The sequence below is a fragment of the Penicillium canariense genome (genome assembly GCF_028826845.1).
Source record: "Penicillium canariense strain IBT 26290 chromosome Unknown utg000002l_segment0_segment0, whole genome shotgun sequence".
In the NCBI taxonomy this organism is placed as follows: Eukaryota; Fungi; Ascomycota; class Eurotiomycetes; order Eurotiales; family Aspergillaceae; genus Penicillium; species Penicillium canariense.
In genome coordinates, this window is record NW_026622729.1 from 2,917,561 (window position 1) to 2,936,061 (window position 18,501).

Sequence of the window (18,501 nt, forward strand, 5' to 3'; positions counted from 1 at the left end):
TTCTTTTGTGAGGGCCTTTTGGCCACAAGAAAAGAAACCACACGCCGGTCCTGGGAACCAGCCAAAGGATGAGCCCGCCGTCCACAAAATACAATGCTCCGATGACAAGGGCCGCGGAAAGGCGGTATAAAAAGCGTAATCGAAAAAAGAAAAAACAGAGCAGGAACCTCTATGCCATGTCGTTTAAGAATGATGACCAAACCGAACACCTGAGAAGGGAGATTCAACGTGGGAGGAGTTTATGAAGACAGAGATCGAAGGTGGGTTGTCGGCCACCAGAGTAATGGATCGATCGTGAGAATGGTTGGTAGGGGGAATTTAAGCAAAGGCCTTCTGCTCGGAGGGAGGGGGAGGAGGAAGCTAAATTGGAACCGTGTTAGCGAATCCGTAAGCCATGATCACTGCGGAAAAGGTGCACCTACTTCGAGCTTGGTGTTATCGGCCATCATACGCTGGAAACCGATACCAACACCCTCAATGACACCCAGGAAGACAGCGCACATGATGGCAGAGTTGCGAGCAGCCTTGACACCACCACGCACAGCCAGAGAACCACCAGTAAAGAAACCAGCGATAACTGGAAATCTGTTAGCATGGAACCCTGCAGTTATCAGGGACACAGGGTAACGTACTGCTGTTCCAGGGATCTTCCGTCTTGCGGATACCCTTGATGGCGCAATCGAATGTAGAGAACTAGAACTCTGTTAGAATGCAATGCTGCAACTATCGACCGTGTTCCGGCCACTCACCATGCCACCCCAAACACCGAAGTTACCACCAAGCACGGGCGCGCGAGCCTTGATGGCAGTCAGAGCACCTATCCGGCGCTCACCGTAGGGGCTGTTACGGAAGCCCTTGACACCGTGCCAGACGGCACCACCGATAGCACCCATGCAGAAAGCACCGCCAAAGTCACTCAGGGCGACCCAGGGGCAGGGATCTCTCGAGTGATCCATTATGTGTAAGGTTGGAGGAAGAGGAGGAAGGTCGGATGAGAGGGCGTTCCGAGGTCGAGGATGGACGGAAGAGGTATCGCAATCGACGAGGAGGCTGGATCAGGAGAAGTTCCTGAGATGGAGAGTAGTTAAAGGAGGCCTCGCGATCGACAGAGAGGAGGATGGATGGCAACAGCCCAGGGCGAGAGACAGAACTGGCGATGAAGCGATAAGGTCGGGGGTGCGGGTGGATGACTTTTTCTTCGGTTTGCTTGACCGGGGGAACGTGACCTCACGTGACGATAAAACCCGGTCGCCACCGAACAATCGGGAGCTTCAGGAGCTGGACCGGCGTTGCTGGCAGGGAATTGGCTTCCTCATCCGGGGGAGGCAAGAGAAATTTCCGGGCCAGCCAGGATGACATCTTCGTGATCGGTGGCAGTGCCACCAGAGTTTTTTTGAGTTTGTACTTTGGCCACAGGTGTTAGTGGTGTTTAAGGGGCTATCTCGTCGGTCTCTAGATAGAAGTGGACCCTGCGACCGGTCGCTGGGCATTTCTAAACAATGTTCCCTTAAGAGCGACCGCTTGCTTGGCAAAAGAATGTATATCTCTACTTGTAGGTCGAGTTTCTTCCGGGAAATCATGAACTGATCTGTATTATGATGCTAATGTGGTTTTTTCTTCTTTCTTATCTCTCTTTTCAAATGTAATGAACGAGAAATCGACACGTAGATGCTTCGATCCATGGCAAGTAGAAGACACAAAGCTAAGAAATGTATTGAGGGTCCGGTCCCCCATGTAATAAATGCTAATCAGTACCAAAAACATATGCAGGAAGAAAATTTCCAAATGCCCAATTTTTAATATTGCGAAACCCGGATCCATCAAACCAGATTTCCACGCAGCTCCTGCTCGCGCTCAATGGCCTCGAAGAGCGACTTGAAATTCCCAGCACCAAAGCCGGAGAAGTTGTGTCGCTGAATGATCTCAATAAAAACGGTGGGGCGATCCATCAGGTGCTATCGTTACAGGTCAGCTAATCAGACTCTTTTCTTCTGCTTCTATAGATGTGCCGGGGACTCCACATACCTTGGTGAAAAGCTGGAGAAGGTATCCACCCTCATCAAAGTCAATCAAGATATCCAAGCTGCGAATAGTCTCAAAGTCCTCCTCAAGGACCAGTCCAGACTGCTTCAGACGCGTCCGCATGTCCGTGTAATATGTCTCTGGAACCTTGATGAACTCCACTCCGCGCGCCTTCAAGTTGGTAATGGCGCTGATGATATCGTCCGTCAGCAGCGCAATATGCTGCACACCGGCGCCGTCGTAGAAGTCCACGTATTCCTCAATCTGGGACTGCTTTTTGCCCTTGGCGGGCTCGTTGATGGGCATTTTGACTACTTCGTTGGGCGAGGCCATGACGATACTCTTCAGAGCAGAGAATTCACTGGTCAAGTCAGCTTAACAGTTCCAAACCCTTTGGCAAAGGAAATCAAACATGTTGACTCACGTGCAAATTTGACTGTCGTCAACAGACCAGAAACGGTGGAACCCAAGGGCCTTCTCGTAGCTGCATACTCGTCAGTAATCTCGAACTTTATGCTTTTGCCGCAGCCAGAAGAGCAGAGTAAGCTTACTATTCGCAAATTTTATCCATATCATTCCAATCCTGATTGCCAACGCAGTGATCAATCCGCTTGAGTTGAACACTAGGCAAGAACTTGGACACAGGATCCTCGTGCCCCGCCTCGAGACGGTATCCAGGCAAGAATGCACCGTGGTACTGGCCTCGCTCAATGAGGGTATGTGTCGTCTCACCGTAAGTCTGAATAGTAGCGACTTTGACCTTTCCACCTTCATCCTCGAGAATGCGAGGCTTGGAGACAGCCTTGGCGCCGTTCTTCACGGCAGCGAAGTAAACCGCATCGACGTCATCCACTTCGAATGAGACATCCTTCACGGCGTCGCCGTGCTGCTCAAGGTGGGCATGAATATCGTGCAGCTGTGCTTGCTCCTCAGGGCTGAAACGGTCGAGCTGGTTCAGGGAGCGAAGAGGCGAGGTCAGAATGAAGGTGATATCGCCATTGCGAATGACGTGAGAGCAGAGGCTGCGGCTTCCAGTCTCAAGGCCACGGTAGGCGATGCGCTTGAAACCCATACGGGTGATGTAGTAAGTGGCCGCCTGCTTGGCGTTGCCGACATACCAATGAACATGGTCGTAGCCGCGGTAGCTGGCGATGGAGGCTTCGCCGTTGGCCGAGGGCGGCGGGCTGGTAGAGATAGCTGAAGGAGCCATTTGAGTTTGCGTACTCTCGTCCGGGGCTCTTTATTTTCTGCCTCTGGGTATAGAAAGCTCTGGTGTTGTAGTGTAGTTGTAGAAAGAAGGCGAGGAGAAGGACTTATGGTTGATGTGAAGGATACGCTTAGAGATGAGAGACGCCCTGATTCTGGTCTTATACCGCCCCCATCACCTTTCAGAGCGCCTCTATTAACCGCAGCGGATATCTCTAGAGTTCCATCGTCATCAGTGGCTCTTTCGTGTGGAGCCTTGAGAGTGCCGAGCGCGCTGAGCTGGCTCCGTTCCTGCGCCAGCCTGAAATATCCGCCAACAGCCGGGCGGAGTCGTGCCGCTTGGTACCATCGCCGCTGGGGAGCTTCGGTCTACTATGAATGTTTCATTGGGCTTCTTCTCTTCAATAATATTTTTCAATCATCACAGCTTTGGGTTGAAGTCAAATATTTCACTTTCTATCTCACATTGTGACCTTCTTGACTCCGCGAGACGTCAACGACACCTATCCTGAGTTCATACATAGCCGTCAGAAATCAATACAGGTATCATGACAACCATCGCGCAAGCACGTCCTTCGTTGACGACAAACGATGCCGCTGTCCTTCAAGCACTATTTGATGCTGAATCCTCACCTTCATCCGGCATCACCGTTGACTCATCGCTTCCCTCCTGGCCGGCAACCGTAAATATCTCCGAAGCCGACCTCAGCACTCTGAGGAGCCAGGAGACGGAAATCATTCACAGGCTTCAAGCGAGCGAGTCCCCAAGTCAAGAGACAATACAGGAGGCCCTCGAAGCACTGAACTCTCTTTTGGAGCGATACCCAACCTACCCCTCCGCATACGCCAACCGCGCTCAGACATTACGCCTCCTTGTCGACCCTAAATACAACGAGAATCCCCATGAAAATACCGAATCCATTGCAGATGATTCGCTTTTTACTCCACAGGCAGCGCATCTATCATCCAAGATCTTTGCGGACCTAGGCGAAGCCATCACGCTTGCCACACCAGCCTCGCCCGCAGACCCAGTCTCCACGGTGCAGGCACGATTATTAGCCGATACGCACACACACCGAGGCTACCTACTGTTGAAAGCAGCTCGAGTCAAGAAGACTCGCTCTGACCAGGAAACAGAACCAGTTGGACCGGAGCGTCTGCGTGGGCTTAGCGCTGATCAGCTGGAGGAGATGGCGAGTCGAGATTTCTTCTTTGGTGGTCGGTATGGAAACAAAGTTGCACAGCAGCTCGCTGTGCAGACAAATCCGTACGCGAAGATGTGCGGGGCGATTGTGAAGGAGGCGATGAGGAAGGAAATGGAGGGTTGAATGTACTTGATACTTGGTGAATAATAACAACGGCTCTTTTGGAAACACATTATACAGTATTCCTTTGGATCAAGTTGAATTGCAAGCAAAGAATTCTGAGGTCAATTCAGTTTTCACTTTTGAATGTGGAAGATTCACATCTCGGGTGATTTAGGTCTCGTCGATTCGTTTTCATGCCATGCCAAGCCAAGCCGCTATTTACACATACAGATCGCTATTTTCCACCAGAAGATCTACTATTTCCATCTACACCTTATTGGGGTTCTTGAAGTGGCGCTTCAGAGGCTCCCAGCTGTGGCGGTTGTACTCCTCTTGTACCTTCTCGCAGGTCTTCAGTCCCCATTCCGAGACACCAACCATGAGAGAACTAAGCGAATGATTAGCGCAGGGAAGGTAAAGATCTTGCGAGTGTAGATATACCTCTCAAACATAAATGCCATGCTGCCCTCGCCAACCTTGCTGGGCTTTAACTGAGCATTGCTAGCACCCTCGAAGGCATTCGAGTCCGGACCGTGAGCACTCATCACGTTGTGCAAACTGGCACCGGCGGGCTGGAAGCCACCTCCGGTCTTCGCGTCGTAGCCACCACAGATCAGGCCCATGAACTCAGACATGGTGTTGCGGTGGTACCACGGAGGCCGGAAGGTGTCCTCGGCAACCAGCCAGCGAGGAGGGAAAATAACAAAGTCGGCAATGGCAGTGCCAACGTGATCCGAGGGACCGGTCAGGACGGTGTAGATGGAGGGGTCGGGGTGATCATATGAAACAGACCCAATGGTGTTGAAGCGGCCCAAATCGTACTTGTATGGATAGTAGTTGCCATGCCAGGCGACGACGTCGAAAGGGGTGTGATCCTGGAGGGCCGAGAATAGGGTGTTGTTGAACTTGCTGAACAGCTTGTACTCGGTGGGCTCCTCCTCGTCGTCAAAAGCAGCGACGGGAGCTTGGAAATCCCGAACGTTAGCCAAGCAGTTGGATCCAATGGGACCCAACTCGGGCAGCTGGTAGTGGCCTTGGTACAGCTCGCAAATGTAGCCTCGTACTGGACCGTCCGGGAGAGTCACACGGTATCTACCAATGTCAGCCACGAACTATACTCAGTGGCAGAGGGGACTTACCGAACACCACGGGGGATGACGGCAATCTCATTCGGGCGCAAGATAATGCGACCCAGCTCAGTCTGAATGTCCAGAACTCCATGCTGAGGCACAATCAGGAAGTCTCCGTCGGCGGAGTAGAAGGCTTCCTTGCCCATGTCTTTGCCGGCCGCGTAGAGCAGGATCCCGAGGCCCTGCTTCAGGGTGGGGTCTCCCGAGCCAGCCACCAGGTGCAGGCCATGGACCCAATCCACCTTCTCGTCCAAGTCGAAGGGGTTCCACCGCAGCTGATTGGGGATGTGATGCAGCTTGTGGGTTTCGGTGGTCATGCGAGTGTGATAGGAATCGGCATCTTCCGCGATGAACTGCTCGTGGGCCGCGGCGGGCAGGATGCGGTAGACCCACGTCTGCTTGTTCTCATGGCGGGGTGCAGTGAAGGCCGTACCGGACAGCTTCTCGGCGTAGAGGCCATAGGGAGCCTTCTGCGGCGAGTTCTGGCCGATCGGGAGAGCTCCCTGGATGGCTTCGGACCTATCCCGCTGTCAGACCTGAGATATCATCAATCACTGTCTATCCGAGGGGGATGTACTCGTGGTAGGAGTCGAAGCCGGTCTGGTAAGTATAAGGATCGGGGTGAGAGAAGTTGGTGACGGGCATGGTGGAGGGTGGTTGGGAAGGGGGCAGAAGCGAAGCAGTCGAAGGAAAGCACGACGGGCGTCTCTTTGTATATTCAGCGCGATCGAGGGAAGAACACAGAGTCGACACCCGAGGACGTTCGTGCATTTGCATCACGTCCACCCAAAGGCCATCCCCCCACGTCACCGCGGTACTTCCAAACGGATACCCGCGATTATCCCCGCCCTTCCTTCCGCGGTCCTGTTGCCGGTTGGAGGCGGTACCCCAGACCAGGACGGACGAATTCCGCGGTACCAGAAGCCCCGTGCAAGATCAGGAGCGTCAACGGTTAAGTTGGCCGGCTGGCATTCTCTGTTCATCTTTCATTCGTGTCATCGATTGTGCCGTGCATTTCATCATGGCTTCCTGGTTCCAGATTCCCAAGAACTCGCCGTTCTCGCTGGCCAACATTCCGTTCGGCATCATCTCAGTCCAATCCGCCTCGCGAGTGCCCGCCATTGCGATCGGTGACCATGCGTTGAACTTGAATGCCTTCGCCTCGTCGGGAGGGTTTTCGCAATTGCCCGCAATTCAGCAGCATTTGCATGTCTTCAACCAGCCAACTCTCAATGCATTCGCTGCGTTGGGCCGGCCCGTACACCGGCAGGTGCGCGAGTACTTGCAAAACGTCTTCCGCGCCGACACCCAGTTCCCCCAGGTGCTCAAGGACAATGCGGCGCTGCAGAAGTCCGCGCTTGTGCCGCTCTCCCAGGTGACCAACCACGTCCCCATGCAGATTGGCGACTACACCGACTTCTACGCTGGGTTGAACCACGCCTACAACGTTGGAGTACTTTTCCGCGGGCCGGAGAATGCGCTGCAGCCCAACTACAAGCACCTGCCAGTGGCTTACCACGGCCGTGCCTCGTCGGTCGTTCCATCCGGGACTCCCTTGCACCGTCCCAACGGCCAGATCCTGGCCAACCCCGCTGCCAATCCCAAGCTTCCCACCTTCTCACCGTGCAAGAAACTAGATATCGAGCTGGAGCTGGCTTGCTTCATTAGCAAGCCCAATGACCTCGGCAAGCCCGTCTCCATCGATGAGGCGGAAGATCACATCTTCGGTCTGGTACTTATGAACGACTGGTCCGCCCGCGATATCCAGGCATGGGAGTACGTCCCTCTGGGTCCCTTCAATGCCAAGAACTTTGGTACTACCATCACCCCCTGGGTGGTCCTGATGGATGCTCTGGAGCCTTTCCGTGCAGCTGGTCTGGAGCCCGGTAACCGCGACTCTCTCCTCCCCTATCTGCGCGAGAAGCGCGCTGAGAACGCCTATGAGATCCCGCTCGAGGTTGAGATCACCAACCAGGGCGGCCAACCTACCGTGATCTCTCACAGCAACGCTAGAAATTTGCTCTACTCCTTCCCCCAGATGGTTGCCCACCACACCATCACCGGCTGTAACCTGAAAACTGGTGACCTGCTTGGCTCTGGTACCATCTCTGGCACTGAGCCTCAGACGGAGGGCAGTCTTCTGGAGCAGACCAACGGCAAGAACCCCCTCAAGCTTGCCGATGGCTCAGAGCGTCTGTTCCTCGAGGACGGCGACACTGTCGTCCTGCGCGGCATTGCTGGCACAGAAGGCAACTATGTCGGCTTTGGCGACTGTGTTGGTACCATCCTACCCCCCGTCTCGCTGTAATAGGGCTGCTCCACAAACAAGGAAAGGAAAGGATCTTGATGAAGTTTCACGGATGTTTTGATGACCTTGCTATTTGGGCACGTTCCATAGTCACTAGAGAGCTCGCAATGGCATGCATGAATATTCCGGCGATCGATCTACCGGAACAACAATCAACTAGGATCTAGGTTTGAACCCACAAAGACCGTAATCATTACTGTTCTCTCCCCCATTTTCCGGCGTATCTCTTTCATCTCCCACTGCCGCATGATAGAATAGTTGCAACCTACTCGTGCTTCGCCCGAAGCTCGTCCGGAGTATCAGGTTGTGTCTGCCAATGGCCCTTCTGCACCGCCTCTTCCCTCTCCATATTCTGCACGATTCCATTAGTCACCGGGAACGCAGTCATGTCGACGCCGACCCGCTCAGCACCCCACACCGCAGGAATGAGACAAATATCCGCAAGGGTGATCTGGTCGCCGACGCTGAACTGGCCCGCAGAACCAGCGACGATAGTCTCGTACGCGTGCAAGCCATCCTCAATGAGGTCCTTGGACCAGGCCGCTCGGTCCATGCCCAGCGAAGCCACGCGCTTGAGGATGCGCAGGTTCGTGACGGGCTGGATGTCGCAGCCGATGATGTTTGCCAGGGTGCGCACGAGCGCGCGGGTCTCGGGATCAGACGGGAGCAGGCGCGGTCCTTTGTTTGGAAAGGCCTCGTCGAGGTACTCGAGGGCTGCGAGGGACTGGGTGATTGTCACTGGAGCGCCCGTGTCGCGCTGGATGACGAGGGCTGGGACGGTGCCAGAGGGGTTGATGGCGCGGTGGGCGGGCGAGGATTGCTCATCGCGCAGAAGGTTGACGACGATGGGATTGAACGGGATATCCTTGAGGTACAGCGCGATGCGGAGGCGCGCTGCGCAAGAGGAGCGGAAGTATGTGTAGAGCGTCACGGCGTCGGACATTTGGACGGCGGTAAAAAGTGAGGCCTGTTCAACTGGGCTGGGGCCACTTGAAACGAGGTTGAGATTGAAGGGACATCCGAGCGACCTCCTACTACAGCTTTGCTGGTCTGCTCTCATTTACCATGCTGTGATGCCACGGACCTCGACGGTTGCATCGCGTGCAACCAAACAGTCGACGGCGCGGAAATTCCGCATTTCCCAGCCGTTGCTTTCCGCCCGTGGAGACGTGGAGACAGGGTGGATCACGGCACAGCATGCGGAGTATGGGGGGACACAGTTACATCATATCGTTTGTGGAGTCACGAGAATTGGGTCGGGCCGATGGAATTAGGTTATCTCAATCGAGAGAGATCAAAGCGTTCATCGTCACAGTCAGCACGGCTGGACTGACGAGGCTCATTTTGTTCCCCAGCTTGCTATATCCAGCGGAACAATTTGAGAACGGAAAGCAATTGAATGTAAGATAGAAAGCTATATAACCGAGACTGTGAGGCTGGCATCTCACAGCTAGCCCATCGCGAATTGGCGTTCATCGTGGTTACCGAGCTAAGGTGAGCTATTTGCTCAACAGCTCGTTTAGCAGTATAAAGTCAGTTCACAGCACGGCTACCTCAGTTTAGAAAAATTTCGGTACGCTGTATACGCTGTCTAGAATCCTCTCTGGCAAACCTCAAAAAGAGTATTGTGCGCCTAGGATTTCTGGGGATCGTCTGCGCCCACAGATTGGATTACCCCCGTTGCCTCGTGAGTCGCCAACTGGTCCCAGCTTAGATCCGCTCAGATCTATTAGTTCCAAGGACCAGTCATTCTCCACCATTTATTGGTACGTGCAATTCTGAACGTCAGCCGTGCAATCAATGCGTCTCGAAGCTAAACAAAACAAGGATAGTCAAGCCCCGTCGGCGTCGCGCTTGCTTCGCTTAACTTTGTGCCATCAACGGTGACTTCTATACCCAGAAGGTAATCTGCATGAAACAGAAGCTTACGCCTCATTCGATTCGTTGAATCAGATTCAAGGCATCCCAGTGGCCCGCATTGGAGCAGCTGTAGACCTCTTGATCAAGTAGACCTTGAAGGTTGCTTTCCTCAGGATTACTCCTCAGAGCATTGAATACCTTCAAGCATGACGCCAAGACTGTTTGAGCTTCATGCGACGTGAAATGCTTTCGCAAAATGTTAAAAGAAACTCTAGGCTGCAGACTATTAACTCGACCTCTGCGGACTATTCACTCGAACCCTTGCAGACGATTCGATCTCGGTCTCGATCAAGAGAGCAAGGCGATCAGATTTCTCTTGGAGGACTACCCACTCTCCGCTGAAGCTGCGATGTTCATGGGTGTTTCCCTTGAGAATTTTACCATCAAGGAATGAAGCTCTTCCAAGCCTGTGTTGCCGCCTACATCTGTCTCACATCCAATGTTCCACTGCCCCATCTACCCCCGAGGTATCGATACCGATTCCGAGCTAATTAGCTATTGGTATGACCTAGTTGTCTTTAATACCAGCAGAATGGCCCAAGAGACTTGCAGAGACCTGGAGCACACTGGGTATGGGATGGCGTCTATTGCGCACGTAGCCGAGCGGTCACGAATTCACGGGACAGACTTGGACAACACAACGACTGGCACTCGACTCCAGGCAGGCAAGGCCTGGACTTTCACGCTCCGCTCCTAGAGATGGAATATACTCCCTCATAGGTATATAGTAGGTCTCTTGATTAGAGGTTATCCGCTACAACCAGAGTTGCCTTCTACGCCCTTGTCACTCGCCTAGGTTATACTAACTTGTCCTGTGCCAAAAAAACAGAATGGGCTATGTCCCTTCGGCCAGCGAAGAGCGATGGACTATTTATGGTTTATGAGAAGTTAGCCCATGCCATAACCCTATATATATCTTGTAACCCAAATAAAGCTTGTTTTACTGGTTCTAAGACGTCGGTTATTTCATTCGGCTTGGTCGCGGAAACAATGAGGACTTCGTAGGTTAACGAGAAAACAAATAGCGTGGACCCTAGGGATCTGTCGTTTCCAGATTAGGATTGCTTGAGCGCGGCTGAGCTGTGGCTCGATGGAAAACCCCATGGCACGAGAGCAGGGGGGATTGTCCACCCCATTGTGTTTATCCTGTGGAATTGTAGACACCCGTGGCACTGCCGTTGCAGGAACAACCAAACTAAAAGCAACACGTTTGACGGCCACCAGATGAGAGCCAACTACCTCACTGGATCTCGCGATGACTTGGCCTCTTCAGGAGCTCGGTGGTATACGAGGCCGACTCCCAAAGCAGCCCCCCGGCTAGCAGCGGCAATTCAGTTTTCGCCCCGTCACTCCTCCCTTTCTCCAAACATCCACTCGCTCCCCCACTGAAAATACGGATTGCTAATTCCGCCTGATTCATCCGGCCTCGGTCGACTTGCAGTCGCGGAAGCTTGACGATGGATGGGGCCAGGCCATCCCGCCCCGACCGGCCGTATCAGCGCACCTACAAGGCATGCATCCCTTGTCGGCAACGCAAGGCAAAGTGCGACCTGGGGACGGGCCCAGACGGGTTACCGATCGGCCCACCATGTGCGCGATGCCGCAGGGAGATGCGAGAATGCGTGTTTCCCGAGAAACGAGCCTGGGAGAGGTCCCGCAAGCGTGGTAGGAGCCCCCATCACTGCCTACTCGCATTTCCTAAACAGCCTGGTCTAGCGCGATCACTCGAGGATGATGAGAACGACATCTCGCCGGAGTCGGAACATTTACCAAGTTCTGGTGTCTCGTCCGATGGGGCCAGGCGACAATTCACGCATGTCCGGGAGCCTGTCCAGTACCAGGAGTCGACAAGTCCCTTTCAACAGGGATGGACTCTTGCGCGACCCCATGCATCCCAACATGATGACCATCGTGCTCAGATTGGCATGAGCCCCCAGCACGCCGCACGTGGTAGCATGCATGCACATAGTTCCTCAGCCCACGCATATCAAGAAAATCAGCACCCGTCCAATTCCGCCTTGGCGAGCTCGATGATGCGGACAGTCGTCGCCAGTGGAAATGATGCTTTGAATATCTTGTTCGAGGCGGCCACGGCCGGCCAGGAGGACCATGCCCCGAGCGATGATAGTCCTCCTCGGGGAACGGGATCAAAATCGGGAGGCTCGAATACTCACCCGCGAGTCACACCGAGGAAGTTTGAGAGCCCATCCGCCTTTGAGACAGTGCCACGAATAATACGACCTGTCGAGATTGTGGATGCGTCACCCGAAACATTGCATATTTGGGAAGCATGTCGTTTTGTCAAGATGGGCTGGTTTTCTGCCAGGGAGGCGGTTACTTTCATCGACCTGTAAGTCCAGCGACTCGAGCACTATGTGATGAAGGGTTCGGTTCCCTGCTGACGGAGCACAGGTTCTATAAGAACATGTCCTGCTTGTCGCCGATCTTGACGGACTTTTATGCCAATCATCAGAATCACCTCCTGTTGATCTCACGAGAGCCGGTGTTGTGTTCCACTATTCTGATGATCTCGTCTCGCTATCACGTCCTTCCTGGAGCAGGTGGCGAGTCGAGGAACTTCTTCATTCATCATCGACTTTGGCAGCACTGCCAACAATTGACCATGCGGCTTATTTTCGGGCAAGAGAAATCCACCAAGTCTAAAATCCGAAGTCTCGGAACAGTCGAGGCTCTCTTGCTGATGGCTGAATGGCATCCACGCTCTCTCCATTTCCCTCCCGAAACGGACGGCTGGGATGATGATCTCATCTCTTTGGGCCCAAACCCTTCTGGAGGAAAATCTGACCCCAGTGATACATCGGCTGATCGGTGGATAGAGGACATGATTGAGCCTTCCCGAAGGTCCGATCAGATGTCTTGGATGCTCCTAGGATGCGCCCTCTCCCTGGCCCACGAACTGGGTATCTTTGAGACCGAGGGAATCGATCTTCCGGGTGAGGATCAACAATGGAGGGAACAAATCACCCTTCGCCGACAGCGAGTGCAGCGTCTACTATATGTTTATATCAACCAACTCGCGTGGCGCATTGGGTGCATGTCCCCGATTCCCCAGTCGCTCAACCACGCAGTGCTCGGCGGACGCAAGCCTCGGGGGTTAAGCCAGCCTGGCAGTACCTGGTTGATCTTCATGGACTCGTGGATTGAACTGACCAAGCTTGCGCAATCCGTGACCGACATGTTCTTTCCATCTGCCAAGTTTGCTCGCCAGCAGCTACACAGTGGTCGCTACGTTGGCCTCCTGGAGCATTTCAGACCTCTACTCAACCAGTGGAAAGACAAGTATCTCCAGCCACATAATCTCGACACGGCGTTCTACAACGATCTCTTCATCGAGTACCACTTTGTGCGAGTGTACACCCACTCAGTCGGAATGCAAGCAGTTGTCGAACGCGCAGTCGCAGACGCCGACCTGAACAACTTTGACGAGGTGCGGCCGATGACCATCGACCCCACCGACTACGAATATATCCAAGAGGTGATTGACGGCTGCTGTCAGATCCTCCAAAAGGTCACCCACCTCGCCGAGGTCGGTGCCTTACGATTCTCGCCAGTCCGGATTGTCCTGCGCATTACCAGCGCCTCGATCTTCTTGATGAAAGCACTCAGTCTGGGTACCCGTCAGGCTACGCTGCGAGAGTCGCTAGAAGTACTCGAGAAGAGCATCAGTGCACTCAAGTCCACTGCCCTAGACGACGTCCACCTCAGCAATCGCTACGCTACCCTGCTGGACATGCATGTCTCGCGCTTGCGGCGAAACCTGCTCGCATCTTCCAGAACCATGAAAATGAATAACAGTCGAGCTGCCACGCGCCGGTCATCAATGGGCCCTCCGTCCTGGCCGGACAATGGCGACTGCTCCAATTCCAATTCCATGAATACCCCCATGCCCCAGGATCTAACGTCCGATCTGGGCTTCATGCCATCCTTGAAGGACATGGCGGACGACTGGCTGTCATTGCCATTTGACCCTTCAATGGCGCCATTTGGAATGGGTACCAGCGGCCAGTTTCCGATGTATGAAGGAGGCGGATTAGATTTTATCTGGAATCTTCCCTCATAGATGTTGATATCTTATGTAAATAATTAAATCACGAGGGACCTACAAGAACCCATAAATCATTCCTGTAGACGGGTACTAGAACATATTGATATATTCCTGCTACATATGGGATCTTGGTTCGCGAGTAGAAGCTGCCCTAACTATGCAGCTTAGTATTTTTTGCAATTATATTTGTACACCCTTGAGGCCTAAATACTAGATAGTAATGCAACATGCACAAAGCTCTAACTCTATTTTTTCTTCGAGCTCGATCCACCAGGCACGGTCCCTCCTCGGCGCTTGTACTTTCGCGGATCTACTATTTGTCAAAAGAGGAGTACTATGCGATAGGGGGACTGAACATACCTTTACGACTCATGAGAGCCCGATTTCTCGTTCCCTTGCCACCTTCCCAGAATCCACTACCAGTCTTGCCGGTGAGCACTGCCCTGCAAATTCCGCAGCTCTCTGGTCTGTAGAGTTGCTCTCGGGAGCAGAAACCACTATCTTGTGTTAGCTCTCTTTCCAAGGGTTGGAATGGCATTGAAATCGGGATGCACGTACCAAATCATCCGGTTGGCATGTTCATTAGGATGATCCGTCTCGATATCATGGCACCTGGAAGATTGAATAGATTAGCATGGCGTCCCACAAAACATCTCACTCCAAAGCCTCCGATCAAAACACATACTTATCGCACGGAAACACCTTTGCACAACAACTAAACCGGAACCAGCGATAACTCTTCCCATAGTGCTGGCACCGGCCTCGGCGAGGAAGTTCCTGTCCCGCAACGATACCGAGGACCTCCCGGGGCCTCTTCTTCAACGGAAGCGCCGCACGGGAGGAGGCCGCCGCGGTACCTACGACCAAGAATTTGACCTCGGGCATCTTGAAGACCATTTTTCGGTGGCAATGCCGACAGATTGCCATGGCACTTTCGCCACGAACGGCAGATACACCGGGGGCGTGGTAGGTAGTTGAGCAGTCGGAGCAGGTTGGGATGAAGTTACTGTATTCAGATCAGCCAAAGAACGTAGTGCAGTCTATGGGCGAGAGGTGGAACGCACCTTGGAAGAAGATCCAGCACCGTGCAGCCGTCCAGGTCCAAGTATCCAGCACGGTTAGCATGCGAATGCATCAACAGTTTCCGGAACCCGATGCTCATAGAGTTGGCGCACTTCTTGCACGACTCGGTTTTCGGCGTGGCCTTGGGATCGGTGATCTGCGGCACGTTCTTGATATCCATCGGCTCCTTGCATCGCTCGCATTTTATCGTGATGGCGAGGTGCATGACTTCTAGCAACTCAATGCCGTAGAGCTCCAGGAATGGGAATGAGAGGGCGATGCCCCGGCCGGGGGTATCCACCACTGCGGGAACGGGTGCGCCTCCGTCATCCTCGTCCTCGATGTCTTCTTCGGAATCCTCCTCGTAGCTGGATTCATCTGTAATATCGCTGTCGCTGCGGTGTTCGGGGACGGACCACTCGGGGGGACGGGGGATGACATGCAAATGAGGCTTGTCTCCAGCGCTTCCAAGAGGTCTACCTTCCTCGGGCTGTTGCGCAGGGGTGTCTTCGTCTAAATGGAGGTGTTCGTGCTGAGCCTGCTCGGCCACCTCGGGAAGGGGAGTCTTGGCAAAGTTATGCAAATTGTTGGCCAGATAGTTGATCTGCGATACTAGGTTCGTCTGCACATTCTTCTCAAACCATTGCGCAAACCCGGCTTCCACGGATCTTGCTTCCGGGCAGTCCACCCCCTGCATGTCAACGGAGCTGTGCTCCAGTGGGTAGAGCTGAGGCACCGAAAGCTTTAATGTTTTGACGGCTTGAAGCGACCTCGGTAGACGGTCCGGCTTGCTAGGCTGAATTGGGACGATGAAGGAAGTTTCCGTCCGTTTTTGGAACAGTGGCAGTCTCCCGAGACGAGCTTCAAGCTGCTTCGTCTCCATTGACCTTCGCTTCTCAGCTTGGGCCTTTTGCTCGGAGGTGTAGACTGGCGATGCAACAGGCGCCTTTCTTGCTGATATCTGCACAGCAGTGGCAGGCGCGCTGGGCATTGGCCGAGGAATCACGGGTGGAACTGAGCTTGTCTGGCGTTGTGCCGGTTGTGGATTCCCAACGCCGTCGCCCAGGTTTGCCACAAACTTCAGCGTGGGGCCTCTTTCCAGGGTGGTCAGCAGTCGCTCGAGCTGTCTGTCCAGACTATTCACCCAATTGAGCAAAGTCCCTCGGGCATTAGTCCGAATGGCGAAGTCAACAATGTCATCAAACCCCCTGGAAACATTGGCCTGGAAAGCAGATTCCATTTCAGAATTAGTCACTGTAAGCGTTGGCCGTCCCTTTCCAGGGTATGAGTTTGGGACATGCAGGACACATTGCAAAGCGTCCAATTCGAAAGGAAAATCAGGATCGGAGGGAACCAGCCCGAATGACAGAGTTAATCCATTCTCATCACTCTGCTCTTGTGGACGAAAGCGTCGCCGCAACTGATTGATCTGGAATTCTCTCGGGTCATTTATCTCTACCTTTGAGACTGGTCTTGGCGTCTGGGCGACTTGAGAGGTTGCGACGGCCTGCTTCGAGCCATTTCCACTAATCGTCAAGCCCCGAATCGCAGTATCTGCACTGTGGTCTAAAGCCTCGGCATTCTCAGCCGAGGGCGATGGCTGGCTCGATGCAGTCTTCCGCTGCTCAATGGCAGTTATATCGTGATTGTAGGGGCATTCCGCACCAGCACGGCAGCCTAGACCGACGTTAGCATCAAGCTTGCTGGATCATCCATGTGGCATAGACAAGTAGCCGAGGTCAACACGTCCACACGCAATATCACACACATGTCCCAACATGGCGTTTGACCTGAATCATGGGCCATCACGCCTCATCAGGCCCCATCGCTGGACACGCGATATCTGCGATATCCCTTCCACAGACACACGTGCACGCCCAAAGAGAGGCGTGCTCGAGGACCGCGTGCGTAAACATTGCACCCGACACCAAGGCCAAAGGCAACAATGACTCCAACCTAAAACAACATGGACTCTCCCCGGATACGTACCCTTCCTGGTCGCGACATAACGACATTTGCCCCGTTTCTTGGGCACTGATTGGCGTGCCACATTCGCCTCCTGCGAGGGTGCAACGCCATGCGTCGACGCCGGGCCTGCCAACTCATCACCAGCGACGGGCGACTGGAGTTCGGTGCCTGCGCAAAGTCTCGGGGTGAGCGTGTGATCAAAAAGGTTGCGGGCCGTTGGGATCCGCCTCGGGCATTGGGGGATGGTGGCCCTGAGCGCCGGCGAGGGCAGAGCCACCTGCAGGGTTGGTGGCAGGTCGGTGGCGAGTGCATTCCATCGGTGAATGTGTGCATAGACAGTGGGGGCTCAAACTACGGGCAGGGCGCGACCCGTGTTTCATTCTGGGAGGGCGGCCGTGGTCGAGGCCAATAGAGATGGGGCTGTCACTCACGCTGGACTTGGAGCTCTGGGCCCGCTGGGCTGTCAGTTGACCAGGTCTCCATGGCGAGATTGGTTCTGTCGGGCCAGTTGCGGGAGTTGGACTAGCTGGACGATTTTTGGGGGTGGGCGGCGATGGCCGGTGGACGAGGTGACGTTTGAGTTGCCAACGCAGAGATCGGGTGACTGCCCGGAGATCGACAGGACCAGATCTGCGGTGCGCGGTTCTGGATAAGCCACAGCGCGGAAATCCCGGGACGAGGGGAAAGATTTGGCCAAGGGGGGTGAGAAAGTACGAGGCGGGACAGGTAGGAGGGCCGTACGGCACGATTGAACTGCCGTTCTGTGGTATGGTTGCAGTCTGAAGTTTTGGGATGTAGTTATAGATGTTGACATCCGGGCGGTGCCAAGACCGCAGGGAATTTTGGATCTCACCGCGGGGTGAAGTGGGCCATGATTCAATCTGACTCACGATCGCTTCCATCATTTCCTCAGCGTATTGAGAAGGAGTGGTCGGTGACTCACAGTGGACGTGGGATACGACATGAGAGTGTCCATGGGAGCAGAATACCTTACTGTAGTTATGTCTAATGTGTAAATGTAATCTTCAAATTATGTCGACCTGTTCCATTCATGTCCTGCACGTCAGAATCCGACCGGGGCCTGGCTCCATCAAGATAGTTATGCACAACACAGCGCTTCACACTTGCATGCGTAGTACCCTCCTAGTATTAAATACTCGCACCTCCTGCCCATTCTCTCTCTAGCATCACCACACGAACCTTACGTGCGCCAACCTTCCTAATATATAGTCAGTAGTTCCATGCTGACCGACACGTACCCAGCCCGAACCAGATCGCCCAGTGATCTTCATAAAAGCATTCAAATCCAGCAATCACATCTCCACCAGGCCACACGATCCTTCCCCATCTCCATCCTTCGGCAGCCAGTCTGCGGGTTACGCGGAGAAGGTGAGGGGTACGGATTCCAGTCGAGAACAGCGCGCCACCTTACCTACACACCCGGCTGTCGCGGTTATGAGTTTACCCGTGTCTGCAACATCCACCAGAATGGCGAGGTGGCGATTCACAGTT

At 53.9% G+C, this 18,501-nt stretch overlaps 8 protein-coding genes across 8 annotated transcripts; 3 read left to right on the forward strand and 5 right to left on the reverse strand.

The window, feature by feature from the left end:
• Positions 1-318: 318 nt before the first annotated feature.
• Positions 319-956, reverse strand: N7482_004255 (protein transporter TIM17; the record flags this gene model as incomplete). Its single annotated transcript, XM_056686380.1, has 4 exons — positions 319-360; positions 423-577; positions 633-693; positions 750-956. The coding sequence occupies 4 exons, from the start codon at positions 954-956 to the stop codon at positions 319-321; spliced, it is 465 nt and encodes a 154-aa protein (XP_056545122.1).
• Positions 957-1,820: 864 nt separating this feature from the next.
• Positions 1,821-3,232, reverse strand: N7482_004256 (4-hydroxyphenylpyruvate dioxygenase family protein; the record flags this gene model as incomplete). Its single annotated transcript, XM_056686381.1, has 4 exons — positions 1,821-1,955; positions 2,026-2,383; positions 2,447-2,506; positions 2,574-3,232. 4 exons carry the CDS (start codon positions 3,230-3,232, stop codon positions 1,821-1,823), a joined length of 1,212 nt encoding a protein of 403 aa, XP_056545123.1.
• Positions 3,233-3,776: 544 nt separating this feature from the next.
• hmgX lies at positions 3,777-4,556 on the forward strand (the record flags this gene model as incomplete). Its single annotated transcript, XM_056686382.1, has 1 exon — positions 3,777-4,556. The coding sequence occupies one exon, from the start codon at positions 3,777-3,779 to the stop codon at positions 4,554-4,556; it is 780 nt and encodes a 259-aa protein (XP_056545124.1).
• Positions 4,557-4,802: 246 nt separating this feature from the next.
• hmgA (putative homogentisate 1,2-dioxygenase (HmgA)) lies at positions 4,803-6,310 on the reverse strand (the record flags this gene model as incomplete). The annotated part of the gene is made up of 4 exons (XM_056686383.1): positions 4,803-4,923; positions 4,977-5,627; positions 5,675-6,184; positions 6,243-6,310. The coding sequence occupies 4 exons, from the start codon at positions 6,308-6,310 to the stop codon at positions 4,803-4,805; spliced, it is 1,350 nt and encodes a 449-aa protein (XP_056545125.1).
• Positions 6,311-6,686: 376 nt separating this feature from the next.
• On the forward strand, positions 6,687-7,973 carry fahA (fumarylacetoacetate hydrolase FahA; the record flags this gene model as incomplete). The annotated part of the gene is made up of 1 exon (XM_056686384.1): positions 6,687-7,973. One exon carries the CDS (start codon positions 6,687-6,689, stop codon positions 7,971-7,973), a length of 1,287 nt encoding a protein of 428 aa, XP_056545126.1.
• Positions 7,974-8,238: 265 nt separating this feature from the next.
• maiA (maleylacetoacetate isomerase MaiA) lies at positions 8,239-8,916 on the reverse strand (the record flags this gene model as incomplete). The annotated part of the gene is made up of 1 exon (XM_056686385.1): positions 8,239-8,916. The coding sequence occupies one exon, from the start codon at positions 8,914-8,916 to the stop codon at positions 8,239-8,241; it is 678 nt and encodes a 225-aa protein (XP_056545127.1).
• Positions 8,917-11,350: 2,434 nt separating this feature from the next.
• On the forward strand, positions 11,351-13,974 carry N7482_004261 (uncharacterized protein; the record flags this gene model as incomplete). The annotated part of the gene is made up of 2 exons (XM_056686386.1): positions 11,351-12,243; positions 12,306-13,974. 2 exons carry the CDS (start codon positions 11,351-11,353, stop codon positions 13,972-13,974), a joined length of 2,562 nt encoding a protein of 853 aa, XP_056545128.1.
• Positions 13,975-14,204: 230 nt separating this feature from the next.
• On the reverse strand, positions 14,205-17,894 carry N7482_004262 (uncharacterized protein; the record flags this gene model as incomplete). The annotated part of the gene is made up of 7 exons (XM_056686387.1): positions 14,205-14,269; positions 14,320-14,456; positions 14,518-14,571; positions 14,645-14,965; positions 15,024-16,698; positions 17,011-17,266; positions 17,421-17,894. The coding sequence occupies 7 exons, from the start codon at positions 17,892-17,894 to the stop codon at positions 14,205-14,207; spliced, it is 2,982 nt and encodes a 993-aa protein (XP_056545129.1).
• Positions 17,895-18,501: the final 607 nt, after the last annotated feature.